The sequence below is a fragment of the Oryx dammah genome, unplaced genomic scaffold, assembly GCF_014754425.2.
Source record: "Oryx dammah isolate SB20612 unplaced genomic scaffold, SCBI_Odam_1.1 HiC_scaffold_14, whole genome shotgun sequence".
Classification (NCBI taxonomy): domain Eukaryota; kingdom Metazoa; phylum Chordata; class Mammalia; order Artiodactyla; family Bovidae; genus Oryx; species Oryx dammah.
Genome location: NW_024070198.1, coordinates 19,920,986 through 19,943,493, shown reverse-complemented (window position 1 = coordinate 19,943,493; position 22,508 = coordinate 19,920,986). Strand labels below are relative to the sequence as shown.

The 22,508-nt window shown below is 38.3% G+C and overlaps 1 protein-coding gene across 3 annotated transcripts in view; it reads right to left on the bottom strand.

Moving 5' to 3' along the window:
• Positions 1-4,369: 4,369 nt before the first annotated feature.
• Positions 4,370-22,508, bottom strand: part of CUTC (cutC copper transporter) — a 32,750-nt gene continuing 14,611 nt past the window's right edge. For all 3 annotated transcript variants that reach the window (XM_040254202.1, XM_040254205.1, XM_040254203.1), the window contains 4 exons: positions 19,688-19,821; positions 9,850-9,877; positions 6,147-6,252; positions 4,370-4,875 (listed from right to left, as the gene is read on the bottom strand). In XM_040254202.1, coding sequence (XP_040110136.1) covers positions 4,761-4,875; positions 6,147-6,252; positions 9,850-9,877; positions 19,688-19,821 — 383 coding nt within the window. In that variant the 3' untranslated portion in view covers positions 4,370-4,760. The remainder of the gene's footprint in view (positions 4,876-6,146; positions 6,253-9,849; positions 9,878-19,687; positions 19,822-22,508) is intronic.

The following is a 22,508-nucleotide window of genomic DNA, read 5'->3' as shown; positions in this document are numbered from 1 at the left end:
GCTTTCAATATACAGTCTTGTACTTCTTTGATTAAATTCCTAAGGATTTTATCATTTTGATGCTATCATAAATGGAATTTCACCTTAGAATTGTGTTAGTGTAGCAATAGAATTGATTTTGTATATTGCTCAACTTAAAAAATTTTCTGTGGATTCTACAGACTTTTCTGTATACAAGATCATGTCACCTGTAAATGTTGTTCAGTTGCTAAGTCATGCCTGGACACTGCAATCTCATGGACTGCAGCACACCAGGCTTCCCTGTCCTTCACTGTCTCCCAGAGTTTGCTCAGATTCATGTCCATCAAGTCGGTGATGCCATCCAACCATCTCATTCTCTGTCTTCCCCTTCTCCTCTTGCCCTCAATCTTTCCCAGCAATAGGGACTTTTCCAATGAGTCAGCTCTTTGCACCAGGTGGCCAAAGTATTGGAGTTTCAGCTTTAGCTTCAGTCCTTCCAATGAATATTCAGGATTGATTTACTTAGGAATATTAGGATTGACTGGTGTGATCTTGCTCTTTCAAGAGTCTTCTCCAGCACCACAATTTGAAAGCATCAATTCTTTGGTGCTAAGCCTTCTTGATGGTCCAGCTCTCACATTCATACACGACTACCGGAAAAACCATAGTTTTACTATATGGACCTTTGTTGGCAAAATGATATCTCTCCTTTCTAATATGCTGTCTAGGTTTGTCATGGCTCTTCTTCCAAGGAGCAAGAGTTTTAATTTTGTGGCTGCAGCCACCATCTGCAGTGATTAAAATCTGTCAGAGTTTCCACTTTTGCCCTATTTGCCATGAAGTGATGGGACTGGATGCCATGATCTTAGTTTTTTGAATGTTGAGTTTTAAGCCCAGTTTTTCACTCTCCTCTTTCACTCTCATCAAGAGGCTCTTTAGTTCCTCTTTGCTTTATGCCTTAGAGTGGTATCATTAGCATGTCTGAGGTTGTTATTTCTCTCAACAATCTTGATTCCAGGTGGTGAGTCATTCAGCCCGGCATGTCCCATGATGTACTCTGCATACAAGTTAAATAAGCAGGGTGACAAAATATAGCCTTGATGTACTCCTTTCCCAATTTTGAACCAGCCTGTTATTCCATGTTCAGTTCTAACTGTTGCTTCTTGACCTGAATTCCAAAAACAATATCTACGGCTTCACTGACTATACTAAAGCCTTTGACTGTGCGGATCACAAGCTGTGGAAAATTCTTGGATAGGAATACCAGACCACCTTATCTGTCTCCTAAGAAACCTGTATGCAACTATATAGATGTTTTCTTTCTTTTTAATCTGGATGCTTGTTTCTTTTTCTTGTCTAACTGCCCCAGCTATGGGCCTGCAGTACAACATTGAATAGAAGTAGTGAAAGTGGACATCCTGTCTTGTTCCTGATCTTAGGGAGAAAGTATTAAGTTTGTTGTTAGCTATATGTTCTGTTTTTTGTTTTGTTTTGTTTTTTATAGTTACTCTTTATCAGGTTGAGGAAGTACCTTTCTATTCCAAGTTAGCTGAATGTTTTATTATGAAAGGGTGTTAGATTTTGTCAAATGCTTTTTCCACATTGAGATGACCACGTGATTTTTGTGCTTTACTCTATCAATATGGCATATTACACTGATTGGTTCTTGAGTGTTATACCAGCCTTGCATTCCTGGTATAAATCCTATCAGATCACAATGTATAATCTCTGTTATATTGCTGGACTCAGTTTACAGAAAGAATACAAAGTAGATCTTGATGGGGCGAATTGAAGGTAAGCAGCATAGTAACCAAAGTCAGTCAGTCCTGACTCTGAAGCCAGTGCTCTTTTTCCACTAGAAAGTAAATCAATATGGATATGCAATTTGATGGTTTAAATGAAAAATGCATAAAAATATGAAGGCATGGTTTCCTAGTCACAAATTACTTGTAATATTGATGAGAGGATATATACACATAAAATAATGAGAAAATATTTTAAAATAGGACTAGGTGTAGAAAATAAAATCAAGGTAAGAGGTTACCTTGGGTTTCCCTGGTGGTTCATACAGTAAAAAGTCTGCCTGCAATGCAGGAGAACTGGGTTCAATCTCTGAATTGGGAAGACTCCCTGGAGAGGGGAATGGCAAGCTATTCCAGTATTCTTGCCTAGAGAATTCCACAGACAGAGACTGGCGGGCTACAGTCCATGAGGTCGCAAAGAGTGGGACATGACTGAGCAACTAACACTTTCATTTTCACAAGTGGTTACCTTGTGAAAGTGCTTCATTTATATTCATGTAGTGGAGGGCACCGGAGAAGGCGATGGCACCCCACTTCAGTTATCTTGCCTGGAAAATCCCATGGGCGGAGGAGCCTGGTGGGCTGCAAGTCCATGGGATCGCTAAGAGTCAGGCACAATTGAGCAACTTCACTTTCACTTTTCACTTTCATGCATTGCAGAAGGAAATGGCAACCCACTCCAGTGTTCTTGCCTAGAGAATCCCAGGGACGGGGGGAGCCTGATGGGCTGCCATCTATGGGGTCACACAGAGTCAGACACGACTGAATGACTTAGCAGCAGCAGCAGCAGCAGCAGTGGAGGGCACTGAATATTGGCTTCAGTACTCAATGCCTAGCTTCCTGGGAAAAGCTTTTAAACTATCAAAGATTGATACTAGAAAGCTAACCTAGAATAAAAAAACATTAATGGGCACATACTATGTACTTGGTGTTTTAATATATTATTAAACTAAAAACCGTAATTATTATTCCTGATTTACAAATAAAGGAATTATAGTTCAAAATAAGTTAACTTAAGCTGGAAGCCAGGATATGATTTCAAGTGTGTCTGATTTATCCAGGAGTACAGCTCTCTGTGCTACATCCACATTCTAGAAGCATCCTAAAGCAGAAGACTTGGAGGTTAATAGTCTAGCATTTAAGTCTCGTAAATAACATTAATCTGTTATTAAATTTTGAGCAATTCATAGCACCTCTCATATGCCTTGCTACTCCGTTTAAATAAAATAGAGATGATAACATACCCTGCTCTTATCTCTGAAGGATCACAGAGTAAAATTCAAGCATGGCAGAGGGTTAGGCCAAAATACTAAACATGACTGTGTGTGCATGTATATGCGATACTTACATATCTGTATCTATGCTTCAAAGCCAATATTAAAACTGTTAACAGAAATCACTACCAATGGAAAACACTGAAGTTACTGTTAGTTTTTAAATAGTTTGTCTTCATTTCTCAAAAATTCCTTGGCAAATATTCTATGTTGAAATGGTATCTGGAAAAGTGAGGAAAGATTTAAAAGTGAGGGAAATGACACATTAATAAAAAGGCAAGGTTTTCAGTATATAGTCATTAGTACCCAAATCTGTGCATGCTATTTATAGAGGCTCCATTAACTAGTTTCATGACCAAGGCCAAGTTTTCTACATTATGATTCAGTTAATCTCCTAATACAGAAACATCAGTTCTATTACCAGAAGGGTGTGTGTGCGTAGAATGAGATTATAACATGAAAGTCACAGAAAAAAGCTGGTAATGAATTTCACCATTTGGGACCTGCTCGTGAGAGTTGGACTGTGAAGAAAGCTGAGCGCCGAAAAATTGATGCTTTTGAACTGTGGTGTTGGAGAAGACTCTTGAGAGTCCCTTGGATTGCAAGGAGGTCCAACCAGTCCATTCTAAAGGAGATCAGTCCTGGGTGTTCTTTGGAAGGACTGATGCTAAAGCTGAAACTCCAATACTTTGGCCACCTTGTGCCAAGAATTGACTCATTGGAAAAGACCCTGATGCTGGGAGGGATTGGGGGCAGGTGGAGAAGGGGACAATAGGATGAGATGGCTGGATGGCATCACTGACTCGACGGACATGAGTTTGAGTGAACTCCGGGAGTTGGTGATGGACAGGGAGGCCTCGTGTGCTGCGATTCACGGGGTTGCAAAGAGTTGGACACGACTGAGCAACTGAACTGAACTGAACACAGGAAAAACATCTTTCATCACTAGAATCCATTCTTCATATCTATGGTCTCAGCTGAAAGAAACTATTATTCTGATAACCTCGCTAACCTCCCCAGTTCTCACTACAGGTCTTTCTAAATTGTCAGATGAACCTAATGGTTAAGCCATTTCTCTTTCTGGTGACAGAGACACAAGTAACCTGATAAACAAAAAGATCACTTCTGGCCTTTATAAGTCTAGGAACTTTTACATTCTACTTCCTAAGGCTGAAAATTTTTATGCTATACCATATACTTTATATCCTTTGCATCTTGCCCAGGGTAACACATCCAAAAAGTACATAATAAAAAGAGAACATAAAATTAAAAAACAACAAAAAAATCTTCCCTCTAATTACAGATTGTATTCACGGTATGAATAAGAGATGCTACCATAATAGAATGGCAATTTTTATTTTACAATGACAAGGCAAAATAACTGCTATTGAGTTGACCATGAAGTCACATTTGAGTTCATACCTTGCAGCTGAACTTTCCCAGTTCAATTAATCCCACTGAAAACAGACTTAAACCTCTGTCTGCAGAAGAAGTGTAGGCCAGATTTAACCACAATGATGGAGATGGCTGACAAGATTAAGCAAAGAAAATGACTGTACTCTGTTTCAAGTTCTTTTTCTTCTTGGAAACATTCTCCATGGTAATATAAGACTCAAAATAAAGACAGACTGTCCTGGCCAGAGAAGGTTAAAGCTGTCACAGAGACTGTAGACTATTCTTCTATCTTTGTCTGGTGATATCCATGTCTCTCAGAGAGGTCTGGCTAAACGAGAATATTCTTTGCAATAGCATTCAAAGTCCTTACTTGGGTCACATCTGTAACCTTTAGAGAATATTCTGAGTTAGAAAGAGAGGCTCCCATAGCAACAGAGGAATTTCTGCAATGGAAATAATAAAGAAACAGATAATTACATAAGTTGTTAAATGAACCCTCCCTACTGGCACTTCATTTTAAGGTAGATTTCATGGCTCAAGAACATGGACCCTGAACTAACATATTTCATAATTTTTATCAGTTACTTGAAATACCTAGTGTCTAAATATACCAGACAGTATATTTGATTTTATATGTGGAATTATAAACCTAAGGCTCTTGCTTCTTTTATATCTCATTTTCCCCAGCTTATAAACAGAAAGAATCAATTAACTATTAAATTATAGGAATCCTTTTAAGTATGATAGAAAACACATAATAGCTTAAATCCCTTAAAAGTGATAAAATTTCAAAACGACTAAAAGTAGGGAATTCCTTGTGGTCCAGTGGTTAGGACTCTGCTTTCATCGCCAAGGGTGTGGGTTGAATCCTTGGTCAGGGAACTAAGATTCCACAAGCTGTGAGGCATGGTCAAAAACAATAAAATTTTTTTTAAAAAAAGAGGGTAAAGGTGAGGAAATATTTAAGTATTAACAGTAGGAAAGATAAAAAGGACTACAGCTCTTCCACCCTTATTACCATAGTTATTAACTTAGCCAAAGGAAATCATAGGTGATTACTCCAGGTGTTTCTTGACTTCCTACTTTTGAAAAAAAAAAAAAAGGAAATCATAGGTGAATGGGCACACATACATATCTATTTTATCTGAAGCTTAGTTGCTGAATTAGAGTTTACTATTAACTGGTCTCGGAGAAGGCAATGGCAACCCACTCCAGTACTCTTGCCTGGGAAATCCCATGGATGGAGGAGGCTGGTAGGCTACAGTCCATGGGGTCGCGAAGAGTTGGACATGACTGAGCGACTTCACTTTCAATTTTCACTTTCCACTTTCATTCACTGGAGAAAGAAATGGCAACCCACTCCAGTGTTCTTGCCTAGAGAATCCCAGGGATGGGGGAGCCCGGTGGGCTGCCGTCTATGGGGTCACAAAGAGTCGGACACGACTGACATGACTTAGCAGCAACAGCAGCATTAACCGGTCTAAGTTCAGCAAAGCCTTAAAGATTTGGAGGTTAGCCTATGCTGAGAAGAGTCTGCTTATTTAAGGCAGGATAACAGCCACTCTGCAGTTAAAAAACTTTAAAAATGACTAATACTTACATGCTAATCACAACATTCTATTCATTAATCATGCCATCAACTAAGGTTTCCCTATTTGGAGAAGTAAAAATTAATCCCATTCCTTTTTGTAGGAGTCAAAGGAGTTATTTTTACCGAAACTTCATTCCTGAATCTCTAGCTGACCGAGCAGAACAGTGGAATTCTGTAGCACCTGAACCCTCAAGGATCCTTTGCAGATTTCTATCTGTTATGCCACCCCCTGTTGGAAAGAATAAGTAATATAGTAAATAGAACAGATTTTCACACAAAATTTAGTGATTCTACCTGGAATCTTCATACTGAAATTCCTCTTTGATATTTTCTCCTTACTCAGCTAAAATGAATTTAGAAACAAATGATGAAAGACAAGACTGTAGACTCTGGACAACAAAAGATAAGATCAAAGAACCTTTATGACAGAACTGTACATGCCCACTGGTTTGTATAACAATGATCTATGTTACTGATTTTAATCTAAAAAGATTTCTCTGGGGCAAGGAAAATCATTGAGTACTCCAGCCCTGCTTCCCCTTAATTAAAGCAAAATCAGATTAAAAGCAAAGACTCAGAAACGTTATCTCAAAGAGAAAACCTCAAAACAAAATCAAAAACAAAAACAGAACACCTCCAAGGTTCTTTCTCTGGCCCATAACACATGGATTTCACTGGAAATGGGAACAATGAAAGGTGTTACACAGTTTCTTTATTATAATGCCAATTTAAAAATTTCATTTCACAGAAGAATTTGATTCTAGTTTATTAAAATTGCATAATCAAGGATTTTATGACTCATTTGTTTTGAGGAACAATCTTTTAAATGTCTGTATATAAAGAATTATATTCTGAACTGATATCAGATTAGATGACTGTTAAAATATGTATTTTTTACCTCAAGCTATTAAAGTTGCTTGAGATCAACTTTATTATGACCAACCTAGACGGCATATTAAAAAGCAGAGACATTACTTTGCCAACAAAGGTCCGTCTAGTCAAGGCTATGGTTTTTCCAGTGGTCATGTATGGATGTGAGAGTTGTACAATAAAAAAGCTGAGCGCCAAAGAATTGATGCTTTTGAACTATGGTATTGGAGAAGACTCTTAAGAGTCCCTTGGACTGCAACAAGATCCAACCAGTCAATCCTAAAGGAAATCAGTCCTGAATATTCATTGGAAGGACTGATGTTGAAGTTGAAACTCCAATACTTTGGCTACCTGATGCAAAGAACTGGCTCACTGGAAAAGACCCTGATGCTGGGAAAGATTGAAGGCAGGAGGAGAAGGGGATGACAGAGAATGAAATGGTTGGATAGCATCACCGACTCGATGGACATGAGTGTGAGTAAGCTCCGGGAGTTGGTGATGGACAGGGAAGCCTAGTGTGCTGCAGTTCATGGGGTTGCAAAGAGTCGGACACGACTGAGCAACTGAACTGAACTGACTGATTAAAGTTGCTGAAATAACTAGACTTACACACTCTTTCAGACTTATTAACTTTTTTTTTTTTAGTCATATAGTACAACAACAACAAATACCACTGAGCCCTAAGAAAGAACACAGACTGAGAGGTCAGATTTATTAGAATCCTGGCTTTACCACTGTGGCCCTTCACAGCTATGTGGCCTTGGATAAACTACTCAAGTCCACTGAGCCTCAATTTTTTTCATCAAAGAGGGACAGTATTGCTTACTTCACAAACTTGTTGTAAGGATTAAAAGACAAATATTTGTCATTTCTTGCTAACAAATAACAGACTATCTGGTCACTGAAATACATGTTACTCAGTTATCAGAACATAAGTAATACATTTCCCAAACAGAGATTAACAGTTGGGACTTGAAAGAAAACTAGTTCAATACCTTCTCTTTATAAAGATAAGGGAACTGGAGCCTAAATTATAAGCTTCACTATGAAAATCTTCTAGAGGGAAACTGCTATATTTTATCTTTATATTTCCCAGTGATGGACACATTAGGCATTCAGGCTGATTTACCCAGGAATTTTTACTTGCTGGTATTTATTTACATGAAATTATTATAATTTGTTTATAGATCTACTTGGTAAGCTCCTCAAGTAGAAGGATTACTTCATATACATTTCTGTGTTTTTATATCTACCACAGAACCTGGCATATAATCAGCATTTTCATGGTAAGGTTTGTTAAATAATCACAAATACTTCTGGATATAACATCATCTCACTTAAGACTATAAGCCTCTTGAGGAAGTAGTTTCTTGTGTAACTCTGTATCCCAAGTAGTGCCTTGCACATAGCAGATAACTTAATAATTACATATAATGCAAAAGCAAGTTAACAACTGTCTAAGTGTGGGTATTAGTCGTCAAGACTAAATACATTTAGTCTTAATAGAAATGCATCAGATACAATTAAGTCTCTTTAAGATTCCCTGATTAATCTCTTAAAGGTCTCAATTTAACAGATAATGTACGCTTTCTATCTGCTTATGTTTCAGGAACTTGCTACAAGTCAAAGCTTTCCTAAAATTCTGACACTATACTTCTATTTGGCCTCTCTTAAAAAGTTTTCTTATATCTAACTATCACCATTTTGACTCCTGCTCAGTCTTGGCATTACTGGTATTAAGACAACCAGATTTTATATGCCTTCTGATGTGATGAAACGTGAAGTATACAGAATTATTGTGAACTATTTCTACCAAAAATATTTAACCAGAATCTAACCAAGCCTTATGATCTAACTACCAGTTTATAGGAAATACAGAGACTAGGAAATACATGCTAAACAATATTGAAAGGAAACAATCCAATAAAACCAGAAATTAGGACATTTTATAGCATAAGTGGTTCAAACTTTTTAAATGTCTTTTTTTTTAAAGCAGAAAAAGAAAACTTCTATATTAAAAGATATTAAGAAAGATAACAACCAAGTGCAATCTTTGTTCCTTGATTGGATCCTGATTTGAACATATCAGCTATAAAAAACATTCTGGGTACGATTAGTATTGGCCGAGCATTAAATGGTATTTTAGGGAATTAGTGTTTATTTTGATAGATGTGATAATGATATTGTGGTTAGATGCCCATATGTGGTTAAAATGCGCCGCCTCCCTGCCCCCCAAACCTTTTAAGAGAAGTATAAAGTGTCACAATGCCTTTAGTTTAATTTAAGATGCCTCAGGATAAAAAAAGATGAGACAAATGTGACAAGATGTTAAATACAGAAATTGAGTACATGAGTATTTATATGCTATTTTCTACTTTTTTTTAATCTGTTTGAGAAATTTAGTAAGAAAAATTTAAGACTGTCTTTGTATTTATCTCATTCTGGATCTAGGTCTGCTTATCTAATTTTTTAAAAACTACTGACTTCTAATGAGCCATTATGTACTTAATTGACCTTATAGTTATCATTAGGAGTATGTGATCCAACTGTTCTGACTACAAGAATTTGCTCATCAGAGATTTTTTAAAGATTGAGTATTACATTATTCAGGGATATTACCTAAACGTTTACTTATACTTCGTCACAAACTAGGACATGTGGCCCTAATCCAGTGTAGCAGCATCAAACTTGGTAAGTAAGCATCACCAGAAATGAACATCTACATTCACAAGATTGTATACTATGGGAAAGCAAATGTGGAAAAATCCCAATCCTTATCTGCTCTTCTCTGACCTAAACCTCACACAAAGTTCTAAACTGCAGTCAGGATCTCCCAATCTTAAACATTTTAATAAAATTAAACACTATGTGCTAATACTTCTCCCCACATTGTCCTGCCTCTTTTGCTCTTCCTTCCCATTTTCAGTGTTACACTAGTAAATGGATAGATACATACCTGGCATTACCACAATCCTGCCTTTGGCCTGAAAAAATAAAAAAATTAAACAAGTTAATTTTAATATCTTTCTCTTACACGGGATTGTAAGGCAGCGAAACAGAAAAATAACTATACTAAATTACTACTAATATCTAATTTCAATAGATCTAATTCTTTGGAATCATGCATAATAAAATGCTCAGCATACTAATTCCTTCTATCCAGAAAGGTTATTATATTGCTTTAAAGACTTGTACTGTTAGGAACATAAGAATAGGAGAACTAAATATAAATACTAAATAATCACATCACCTTAAGAAAAGCTATTACTGAAAAATAACACTCATTCTGAATTCTTGGTATGCAATGGAATGAAAGTTCAGTTCAGTTCAGTCACTCAGTCGTGTCCGACTCTTTGCAACCCCATGAATCGCAGCACTCCAGGCCTCCCTGTCCATCATCAACTCCCGGAGTTTACTCAAACTCACGTCCATTGAGTTGGTGATGCCATCCAGCCATCTCACCCTCTGTCGTCCCCTTCTCCTCCTGCCCCCAATCCCTCCCAGCATCAGAGTCTTTTCCAATGAGTCAACTCTTTGCATGAGGTGGCCAAAGTATTGGAGTTTCAGCTTTAGCATCAGTCCTTCCAATGAACACCCAGGACTGATCTCCATCAGAATGGACTGGTTGGATCTCCTTGCAGTCCAAGGGACTCTTAAGAGTCTTCTCCAACACCACAGTTCAAAAGCATCAATTCTTCGGCGCTCATCTTTCTTCACAGTCCAACTCTCACATCCATACATGACCACTGGAAAAACCATAGCCTTGACTAGACGGACCTTTGTTGGCAAAGTAATGTCTCTGCTTTTTAATATGCTATCTAGGTTTGTCGTAACTTTCCTTCCAAGGAGTAAGCGTCTTTTAATTTCATGGAATGAAAGTAGTTGAATTTAAATAAGATTTCAGTATAAAAGAAAGAGTATAGCATAACTGTAAATTACCAGGGGGGGTGGGGAATCTGTCCAAATCCCATATCCTCACATCCTAAATATAGGAATTTATAGCCTATAAATTCCCTACCATATTATACCAATTAAAAAACACCAGAGGTCCATTTTATTGGATACTAAAGAATAAAATGAACTATAGGAATTAATTTAATTTCTGACAATTCCAGAAGATAGGTATTGAAATCTCCTTACTTTCATTCTAATTTTTATCATATTTCCTGAATAAATTTAGGTGATCTATACTCAGTATCACTCAGGAAATCACCCTTTTTACAAATGTATACTCAGTGGAAACACTAGTAGCAGGTAGGTAATAATGACAGAATAAAAATAACATGCTACAGCAAGCCACTAATTTGCAGAATAAAACCCTGATCACATTGCTCTATTATGAAAGAGTTTATTAAATGTCACTGGATTCACTCCTCCATCCATCCAACAAATACATTTAAGTGCCTACCATGTACCAGACACTGTTGTAGGTATGGGGACTACTGTGATTGAGGGGTCCAAAACATGCCTTTATGGTATAAAAATGATTTTGAGCTGAAGGCTCAAATTCCTTACTTGCCTAAAAGCAGAGACTCCCAAAAGAACTGAAACAAACAAACAAAAAAACCCTATACTGTCATAAATCCCCCTGCCGGGAGCAACTCATCAGCACCACAGCCAAACAGACACTATCAAAAAACCATTCTGTCTCCCATATGTTCTTCTAAGGATCCAATTATCTTTCCAAAAAGTCATTTGTTTTCCCATAAATGTACTTTCTCCTTTCACTTCTGAGTCCCTAAATGTACTCTATCCCCTCCTCTTCATCTATTAAGATGGTTTATAAGCCCCAAATTCTAAGCACCTCTTTGAGTCACATTTCTTTGTGAATGCCCAAATATACATACACATGTGATCACAATCTTTTTTTTGTTTATTCTTGAACCTCAAAAACTGAACCTAAGAATGTTCACCTTTTAAAAAAAAGAGGGCAAAGAAAAAGTTTTTCCTCCCTGACATGATGAACAGGAGTAAGTTCCTACTCTCATGGGGCATTCATGTTCAACAAAAACAGATAACAAGTAGGTATATTTATAAAATCTAAATACTTAAACTAGCCATCATGGTCAACAAAAGAGTCCGAAATGCAGTACTTGGATGCAATCTCAAAAATGACATAATGATCTCTGTTCATTTCTAAGGCAAACTATTCAATATCACGGTAATCCAAGCCTATGCCCCAACCAGTAACACTGAAGAAGCTGAAGCTGAATGGTTTTATGAAGACCTACAAGACCTTTTAGAACGAACACCCAAAAAAGATGTCCTTTTCATCATAGGGGACTGGAATGCAAAAGTAGGAAGTCAAGAAACACCTGGAGTAACAGGAAAATTTGGCCTTGGAGTATGGAATGAAGCAGGGCAAAGGCTAATAGAGTTTGCCAAGAGAAAGCACTGGTCATAGCAAACACCCTGTTCCAACAACACAAGAGAAGACTCTACACATGGACAAAACCAGATGGTCAACACTGAAATCAGACTGATTGTATTCTTTGCAGCCAAAGATGGAGACGCTCTATACAGTCAGCAAAAACAAGACCGGGACCTGTGGCTCACATCATGAACTCCTGATTGCCAAATTCAGACTTAAATTGAAGAAAGGAGGGAAAACTACTAGACCATTCAGGTATGACCTAAATCAAATTCCTTATGATTATACAGTGGAAGCGAGGAATAGATTTACGGGACTAGATCTGATAGACAAGAGTGCCTGATGAACTATGCATGGAGGTTCGTGACACTGTACAGGAGACAGGGATCAAGCCCTTCCCCAAGAAAAAGAAATGCAAAAAAGCAAAATGGCTGTCTGAGGAGGCCTTACAAATAGCTGTGAAAAGAAGAGAAGCGAAAAGCAAAGGAGAAAAGGAAAGATTTTCCCATTTGAATGCAGAATTCCAAAGAATAGCAAGGAGAGATAAGAAAGCTTTCCTCAGCGAACAATGCAAAGAAATAAAGGAAAACAACAGAATGGGAAAGACTAGAGATCTCTTCAAGAAAATTAGAGATACCAGGAAACATTTCATGCAATATGGGCTCAATAAAGGACAGAAATGGTACGGACCTAACAGAAGCAGAAGATATTAAGAAGAGGTGGCAAGAATACACAGAAGAACTGTACAAAAAAGATCTTCACAACCCAGATAATCATGATGGTGTGATCACTCACCTAGAGCCAGATTCCTGGAATGTGAAGTCAAGTGGGCCTTAGAAAGCATCACTACGAACAAAGCTAGTAGAGGTGATGGAATTCCAGTTGAGCTATTTCAAATCCTAAAAGATGATGCTGTGAAAGTGCTGCACTCAATAGGCCAGCAAATTTGGAAAACTCAGCAGTGGCCACAGGACTGGAAAAGGTCAGTTTTCATTCCAATCCCTAAGAAAGGCAATGCCAAAGAATGCTCAAACTACCGCACAACTGCACTCATCTTACACGCTAGTAAAGTAATGCTCAAAATTCTCCAAGCCTGGCTTCAGCAATATGTGAACTCTGAACTTCCAGATGTTCAAGCCAGTTTTAGAAAAGGTAGAGGAACCAGAGATCAAATTGCCAACATCCGCTGGATCATAGAAAAAGCAAGAGAGTTCCAGATAAACATCTATTTCTGCTTTATTGACTATGCCAAAGCCTTTAACTGTGTGGATCACAATAAACTATGGAAAATTATGAAAGAGACGGGAATACCAGACCACCTGACCTGCCTCTTGTGGAACCTATATGCAGGCCAGGAAGCAACAGTTAGAACTGGACATGGAACAACAGACTGGTTTCAAATAGGAAAAGGAGTACATCAAGGCTGTATATTGTCACCCTGCTTATTTAACTTCTATGCAGAGAACATCATGAGAAACGTGGGGCTGGAAGAAGCACAAACTGGAATCAAGATTGCCGGGAGAAATATCAATAACCTCAAATATGCAGATGACATCATTCTTATGGTAGAAACTGAAGAGGAACTAAAAAGCCTCTTGATGAAAGTGAAAGAGGAGAGTGAAAAAGTTGGCTTAAAGCTCAACATTCAGAAAACTAAGATCATGACATCTGGTCCCATCACTTCATGGGAAATAGACAGGGAAACAGTGGCTGACTTTATTTTTTTGGGTTCCAAAATCGTGGCAGATGCTGATTGCAGCCATGAAATTAAAAGATGCTTATTCCTTGGAAGGAAAGTTATGACCAACCTAGATAGCATATTAAAGAGCAGAGACATTACTTTGCCAACAAAGGTCCGTCTAGTCAAGGCTATGGTTTTTCCAGTGGTCATGTATGGATGTGAGAGTTGGACTGTGAGGAAGGCTGAGCGCCAAAGAATTGATGCTTTTGAACTGTGGTGTTGGAGAAGACTCTTGAGAGTCCCTTGGACTGCAAGGAGATCCAACCAGTCCATCCTAAAGGAGATCAGTCCTGGGTGTTCATTTGAAGGACTGATGCTGAAGCTGAAACTCCAATACTTCAGCCACCTCATGCAAAGAGTTGACTCATTGGAAAAGACTGATGCTGGGTGGGATTGGGGACAGGAGGAGAAGGGGCCGACAGAGGATGAGATGGCTGGATGGCATCACTGACTCAATGGACGTGAGTCTGAGTGAACTCTGGGGGTTGGTGATGGATAGGGAGGCCTGGAGTGCTGCAATTAATGGGATCGCAAAGAGTTGGACACGACTGAGTGACTGAACTGAACTGAAATACTTAAACATACAATGAAAAAAAAACTAACCAAAGAAACAGAGAATAAAAAGGAGAGGAGGCTACTTCATAAAATTTAATAATTGTTAGAGAAATAAGTGAAACAAGGCTGTTTAGTGTCCTCAAACACACTACAGCAAAATAGCCACAAAACTAAATATTTACTACATAGAAAGCTGAAATGAGTTTAGGAGTAAAAAAAGTCATATTTACTGTAACTGTTTCTTCCAACTGAAAGCTTTCCAAAATATGGACAAATGTTTGAAGAGATGATTCCTATCGCTTTTTGGGGGTCCTTTCAAAAAACATTATCTAGAACTATATGCTTATCTTGGGCTATCAAAATGACTTGCCAAAATAGAGCACTTATTAAATGTCAGATGTGTGCTGAAGTAATCCACAACTATTCTAGGAGGTAGGCACTTTTACTATGCTAACTGGCATTCAGTATGCAACTCTGTAGGTAAAGAAACAAGTTTAGGATGATTAGGTAAACTCCCCAAGGTCACTGTTAATAAACAGCAAGTTTAGGATGGTTAGGTAAACTGCCCAAGTCTATTGTTTTTTGCCCAATAAACAGCAAAACTAGGATTTAAACATAAACCTTTCTAATCCCAAATTCTGTGCTTTCACCAGTATACTACACAGCTACAAAATGGCTTCAAGAAGTAAAGCTGGGCTTCCTGATGGCTTAATAGTGAAGAATCTGCCTGCCGATGCAGGAGACACAGGTTAGATCCCCGGTCCAGGAAGATCCAATATGCTGCAGAGCAACTAAGCCTGTGAGTCACAACAACTGAGCGTGTGCTCTAGAGCTCAGGAACCTCAACAACTGAAGCTCACACACTGCAACTTCTGAAGCCTGTGCACCGTAAAGTCCGTGTTCTGCAACAAAAGAAGCCACTGCAATGAGAAGCCCACACCCCACAATTACAGAGTAGCCTCTGCTTGCCCCAACTAGACAAAATCCTGCTCAGCACCAAAGACCCAGCAGAGTGAAAACTAAAAAATAAAAAAGCAAAATTAGTATGCTCTTACTTCTATGTGCAATCTAGAAAAGTAAAATACAAGAAGCAGAGAACAGAATGGTGGTTACCAGGGGTGGTGAGGTGATGGAAATAGGAAGATGTTGGTAAAAGGGTACAAAGTTGCTACACAGGATGAATTAAGTCTAGAGATCAAATGAATAGCATGATGACTATAGTCAATATAACTGTACTGAATACTAATAATTTGCTAAGAGAGTAGATGTCAGGTACCTTCACCAGACATGAACGCACACACGCATACCACACAAGTGTACTATATGAGCAGCTGAACATGAGCTTGACTGGAACCATTTCATTCTGTATGCCTGCATGCTGAGTAATGTCCAGCTCTCTGTGACTCCATGGACTGTAGTCCGCTAGAGTCTTCTGTCCATGGAATTTCTCAGGCAAGAATACTGGAGTGGGTTGCCATTTCCTCCTCCAGGGGATCCTCCTGACTCAGGGATCGAACTATCATCTCTTGCATTGGTTGGTGGGTTCTTTACCACTGAGCCACTAGGGAAGCCCCTTCATTCTGTATATATAAATCAAAATATCATGTTGTACACAGCTGTGTTAAATATTCTTATACACTTATTATAAATAAATTTATTTTTAAAGTAAAAATTATATGTATTTAAGGTGCACAATGTGATGTTTTGATTTACATATACAGAATATTATTCTGTTCATATACAGAATGAAAATCAAAATATCACATTGTACATCTTAAATACAATTTTTACTTAAAAAAAGTAAATTTAGTGTATATGAATATTTAACTTAGCTCTTCCTACCAAATGACTAAACTATAAATCTGTCTCTCTCTTTCTCACACACAACATTTTGAAATGCAACACATTACTATGACAATTATTCTCTATTCCATACTGAGTAACTATTAAAAAATGGAAACCTGACTCATCAGTTCTTCTATTTCAAAACCCCTTCAGGCTTCCCCAGTGAACCAAGGATAAAATGCAAACTCTTAAATAGTTTAAAAGGCTCTGGACAGTATTCTTCTCTTCACATTCAACTTTACAGTCATTCTTTAATATCTTAATAAGTTATGCTCACTTTTGTTTCCAGGCCTTTGCATATACTATTTTGTCTACAAGGAGAATCCCCCTGACTTTCCCTCTCTCCATTCCAGTTTAGACTGATGGCTACTAATCATCCTTTAAATGAGTAAGGCACTGCAGTGTGGGGCTTTCCTGGTGGCTCAGTGGTACAGAATCCACCTGTCAATGCAGGAGACATGGGTTTGATCCCTGATCTGGGAAGATCCCACATGCTGCAGAGCAACTAAGTCCATGTGCCACAAATATAGAGCCTATGCTCAATGGAGCCCAGGGGCTGCAACTCCTGAAGCCCAAGCACTCTAGAGCCTGTGTTCCACAGCAAGAAAAGCCACTGTGGTGAGAAGCCCGAGCACAGGAACAAGAGAACAGCTCCCTTTCTTCACATCTAGAGCAAAGTCTTTGAAGCAACAAAGATCCAGCATGTTCAATAAAAAAAGACACTTCAGTGTGGAGGTCTTTTCTTCTGGGAAGCTAACTGCTGTGAATCCCAATCCCTCAAACCTCGGGTTAATTCCTCTTCAGTATGCTCCTACAGTACTTGTAAAAAAAATATAGCACTCTATTGGAAGTGCCTGTTGTGCACTAGTTTGCAAGGCTAGTGACTACACACACACACACACCCTGGTCACCAGCAGAGTACAAATGCCCTGTTGTTCAGTCCATAAATTGTGTCTGAGTGTTTTCGATCCCTTGGACTGCAGCAGGCCAGGCTCCTCTGTCTACCACTAACTCGCAGAATTTGCTCAGATTCATGTCCATTGAGTTGGTGAAGCTATCTATCTTATCCTCTATGGCCCCCTTCTCCTTTTGCCTTCAATCTTTCCCAGCATCAGGGTCTTTTCCAATGAATGAGTTGGCAGCAAATGCCTTGCACCTTGCGTGTGTACAAAGTTGCTTCAGTCATGTCCAACTCTTTGCGACCATATGGACTGTAGTCTGCCACGCCCCTCTGTCCAAAGGATTCTCCAGGCAAGAATACTGGAGTGGGTTGCCATGCCCTCCTCCAGGGGATTTTCCCAACCCAGGGACCAAACCCTCATCTCTAATGTCTCCAGCATTGGCAGGCAGGTTCTTTACCACTAGTGCCACCTGGGAAGACCCCTTGCACCTTAATAAATATTTATAAAGCCAGTAAGCTGCCTAGAAAAGTTAATCTGATTCTCATGTGAGATTTCTGAAAATTATTTTCATGACTATAAAAAAGTAAACAGCAGATGTCTACACAAAAACACTAAATATTATTACTAATAATAGCAGTAATAATAAAAGTCCCTTGGACTACAAGAAAGTCAGTACTAAAGGAAATCAACCCTGAATATTCACTGAAAGCTGGGAAGTTCCAATATTTTGGCCACCTAATACGAAGAGCCAACTCATTGGAAAAGACCCTGATACTGGGAAAAGATAAAAGGAGAAGGGGGCAGAAGATGAGATAGTTAGAATTACTGATTCAATGGACATGAATTTGAGCAAACTCCATGAGATAGTGAAGGACAGGGGAGCCTGGTGTACTGCTGTCCCTGGGGTCACAAAGAGTTGGACGTGACTTCGCAGCTGAATAACACTGCGGCTGCTGCTGCTAAGTCGCTTCAGTCGTGTCCGACTCTCTGCGACCCCAGAGACAGCAGCCCACCAGGCTCCCCCGTCCCTGGGATTCTCCAGGCAAGAACACTGGAGTGGGTTGCCATTTCCTTCTCCAATGCATGAAAGTGAAAAAAGAAAGAGAAGTCGCTCAGTCATGTCCGACTCTTAGCGACCCCGTGGACTGCAGCCCACCAGGCTCCTCCACCCATGGGATGTGCCAGGCAAGAGTACTGGAGTGGGGTGCCATTGCCTTCTCCTAGCATGTATCATATATCAAGCACTCTGCTAAGGCTCTTACCAAGAGCATTTCTTATCTTTCACATTATTTCTTGAAAGTAAAAGTGAAAGTGTTAGTCACTGAGCCGTGTCTGACTCTTTGTGACCACATGGACTGTAGCCCACCAGGCTTCTCTGTCCATGGAATTATCCAGGCAAGAATACTGGAGTTGGTTGCCATTTCTTTCTCCAAGGAATCATCCCCAGGGATCGAATGTGGGTCTCTTTCACTGCAGACAGTCTCTTTACCAACTGAGCCACCATGGAAACCAAGGCTCTTACCAAGAGCATTTCTTATCTTTCATATGATGTTTTAACTCTACCAATTCTACCCTATCTCTATAAACCCTCAGAGCAACCCTATAAAGAAGATATTAAAATTATCTCAATTTCACACATGAGGGAACAGCGGCTTAAATGCTAGTAATCTACTCAACATTACACAGCAAACATCAAACCTCTCAAATCCAGAACATTCTCATCTCAAGTCCATGTTCACTCATTTAGATGTCTCTGGACTGGTGTGAGAAAACAGACATACTATTAATACAATTACAAAGCCATCTTCTAACTGTTCTACAAATGATGCGAACTCACAAGAGGAAATTACATAAGAGATAAACATATTTCCTATCTTGATAGTTGGGGAGAGATGAGAGAAGAATAGCTTTAGAATTTTTCTTAAAGGATCTTAGTTCCCTGACCAGGGATGGAACCCATGCTCCCTGCATTATTAGTGTGGAGTCTTAACCACTGGACTACCAAGGAAGTCCTAGTTTTAGTTTTAGAATTCACCTCCAAATGATAATTTTCTCAAATTTCATGCAAGAACCCCTGAGTATACACAGATTGACAGTAAGAAGCTTAAATTATGTAATGATGATGGCAGAAAAAGGTAAAATTTGCTGCAGTTATCCAAAGTAGATCAGCTGTTTAATCACTGTCTATAATTTGATGTTAAGAGCCTTGGTTACTAAAAATGCTATGTGAAAGAAATAAAAGTTCTATGTTACTGCCTGCTTGCTACAGAGTAACCCACAAAGTTAAGTTAATGTATAGTTTCACAACCTCTCAGAACAATAGAATATCAGAAGCAACCACAACAGACTCTTAGGAAGAAAGGAAAGAAAGCATGTGTACCTGATCTATGAGTCGCTTTATTAGGGGGAGTCCTTCCAGGGCTGAACTGTCACATCCACTGGTTAATACTCGTTCAAATCCCAAAGTTAAGAGGGTCTCTAGAGCTGCCACTGGATCATGAACCATGTCAAAGGCTGAAATAAATAAAACTGACTTGAATTTTGAACAGATCTCTCTAACACAGTGCTTTCCAAGATATAGTATACCCACAGTGGTATGCTAGACCTAGCTTGTCCTGGCTTACAAGAGTCAATTGCTAAATATTCATGAATTTTGCAAGCATGATTATTAACCCATTGCCAGCTTGAAATCAATCAAGGTGGAAGTACTTAAATCACAGATATCAACAAATGTTATAAATCAAGGCTCTTTTTTTCCTGAGAAACATTTTACCAATACACCACAGTCAGCATGCCACTAGTGGTACCAGGATCATTTTATTTTTAAAACATATTTATTTAATTTACTTATTTGGCTGTGCTGGGTCTTAGCTGCAGTATATTGGATCTAGTTCCCTGACCAGGGATAGAACCCAGGTCCCCTGCATCGGGAGCATGGACTTTTAGCCACTGGACCACCAGTGAAGTTCCTATAGGATCATTTTAGATGGTACACATATGAACAGACACATTTACTTAAATGCAGATTAGAAGTGAAAAGCTTCCATTTTTTTCATTAGTTTCTCTTTAAAATAAATTTACTTAAGATTTTAAAAATAAATTTGCACAAGTAGCCCTTGGATATGGTCAAAGTGTAAATGTGACAGACAAGTGACTCACATTTTGGAAAGTCTGTTCAAACAAACTGCACAAGCAGAATGAAAATTTTACACTCATCAGTTCTAGAAAAGCCTTGGTTCATATTCTCTTTATTGACTAATATTTTATTCTAATCCATTTTACCCCATGTTTTCAAGATTCATAGTATAAAGATAGTTGTTAACGACAGACTCTATCAATTTCAATTCTATCCTACTTTCTAAGAGACTTCTCTCCTCTTCATTAAGGAAACTGGCACTAGGGACCCCAAACAAAATGACTTCTGCTTTGACTCTCTGTGCTGCTACGTGATACCAAGTGCTGGTCTACGGTGGATTAGGTGGTAAACCCCTTCCTTTCGCCCTTTAATTTATGTAGGCACGGAAATCTACCACAGAGGATTTTCGTTTTTTTGGTGGCAGTACCTTCTCACAGTGATTATACTATCATATTATAGTAAGCCCCTACATACGAATAAGTTCCATTCCAAGAGTGTAAGTCAGTCCACTTTGTTCCTATATCTAACAAAGTTAGTCTCAGTACCCAACTAACAAACATAATCAGCTATATTGGACTGTACTGTAACAGGTTTATAATACCTATCACTGCTGCCTTTACACGTACTTCCAGACATCCTGGGCTTGAAATAAAGATACTGTATTACTGTATTCTATATAGTACTGTACAGTAAAGTACACAAAGGCACAATCACCTACAGAGGATGCACACAGGTGACAATGTACGCTAGACATGTGGATTAACTTACATGATTAGACATGCAAAATGCATGGTCCCATCTTTGAAAGTTCATAACTTGAAGGTTCATATGTAGGAGACTTACTGCATTAAACACACAAGTGAGAAAAATGTGGAATCCAGGACAATATAACAATTAAAAAATATGGAAGTATTTTCATTAAATTTATTGAAGGAGGAATAGAACTCTAAAATAATTTTCTTAGTTTAAGAAAAGAAAAATATATTCTATATGGTGGGTTTATTTTGAATTATTTATCATGTCAAATTTTAAACTCTATATTTTTCAGATAAATATATACTTATTTAAATGACTTCATATTTTAAAACTTTTTGTTTTTGGCTAGCTTCAAAGTTCTGACTTTTAAGCAATCTAACATTTTTTAGTTACTGCTAGTTTATAAGAAACATTGCTAAATAGTAAGTCAATAAAACAGTTTTCTGGTGTTATCATTCATTTCACAAATTAACAAGGATGACAAATGTTTCATATCTGATTTCTATAAATGGATACAAATGGTGGTGTCCACTCTCATTTTAATCTTTGGACAATTACTCAAAAGGACAGAAAGACATTCAGTAATTTCTCATGCATATAATCAAATAAAAAGAAAACTGACTGAAGATTTTTCTTTTCTTTTCATGTGCAACAGCAGTGCCTTAAAGGCAAAATTCGCACTTGTTCCTCCATTTTACCAATGCTAGGCAAAAATGTATGGGAACTGTAACTGCCTGATTTAGAGATAGGAAGTATTTTTATATAAAATTATTAGACACTTTTTAGAAATCATTCTCAAGTAGACAAGCTATTAATAATGTAAAATAGTTTTGTGCACTATAGTGAACATCTGTTCATTGACTATCTAGCACCTATTTTTTTTCTCTCCTCTTCCTAATATTATCCAATTCTTCATTGGAAATCCAGCCCCTTTCTGCCCACGAATTTGGGAAAGTTGACCTCACTCCGACCTCCAAAATGGTCTTATCTGGTTTAAGTCAGGCAGTACATTTTATTTCCATTGGCCACAGTGGTTTATTCTTTTTTGAGACTGCACATGACCTGAGGCGATGCAACAAAAATAAATCTCAAGATTCTTGCTTGGAATTCTGTGACAAGTATACACACTTGCAGGCAATGTTTACTCTTTCCCTCTATTATATTCTACCACCAGCACCTTCTACCTTTAACAACTTTTCATAACTAAGGCTTCATATTTTCTAGAAATTGTGCATTTCTAAATTTACAACTGTTAGTTCCACGACAGGTATAAAAAAAACCAATTGGTAACACTATAGAATTGTGTTTC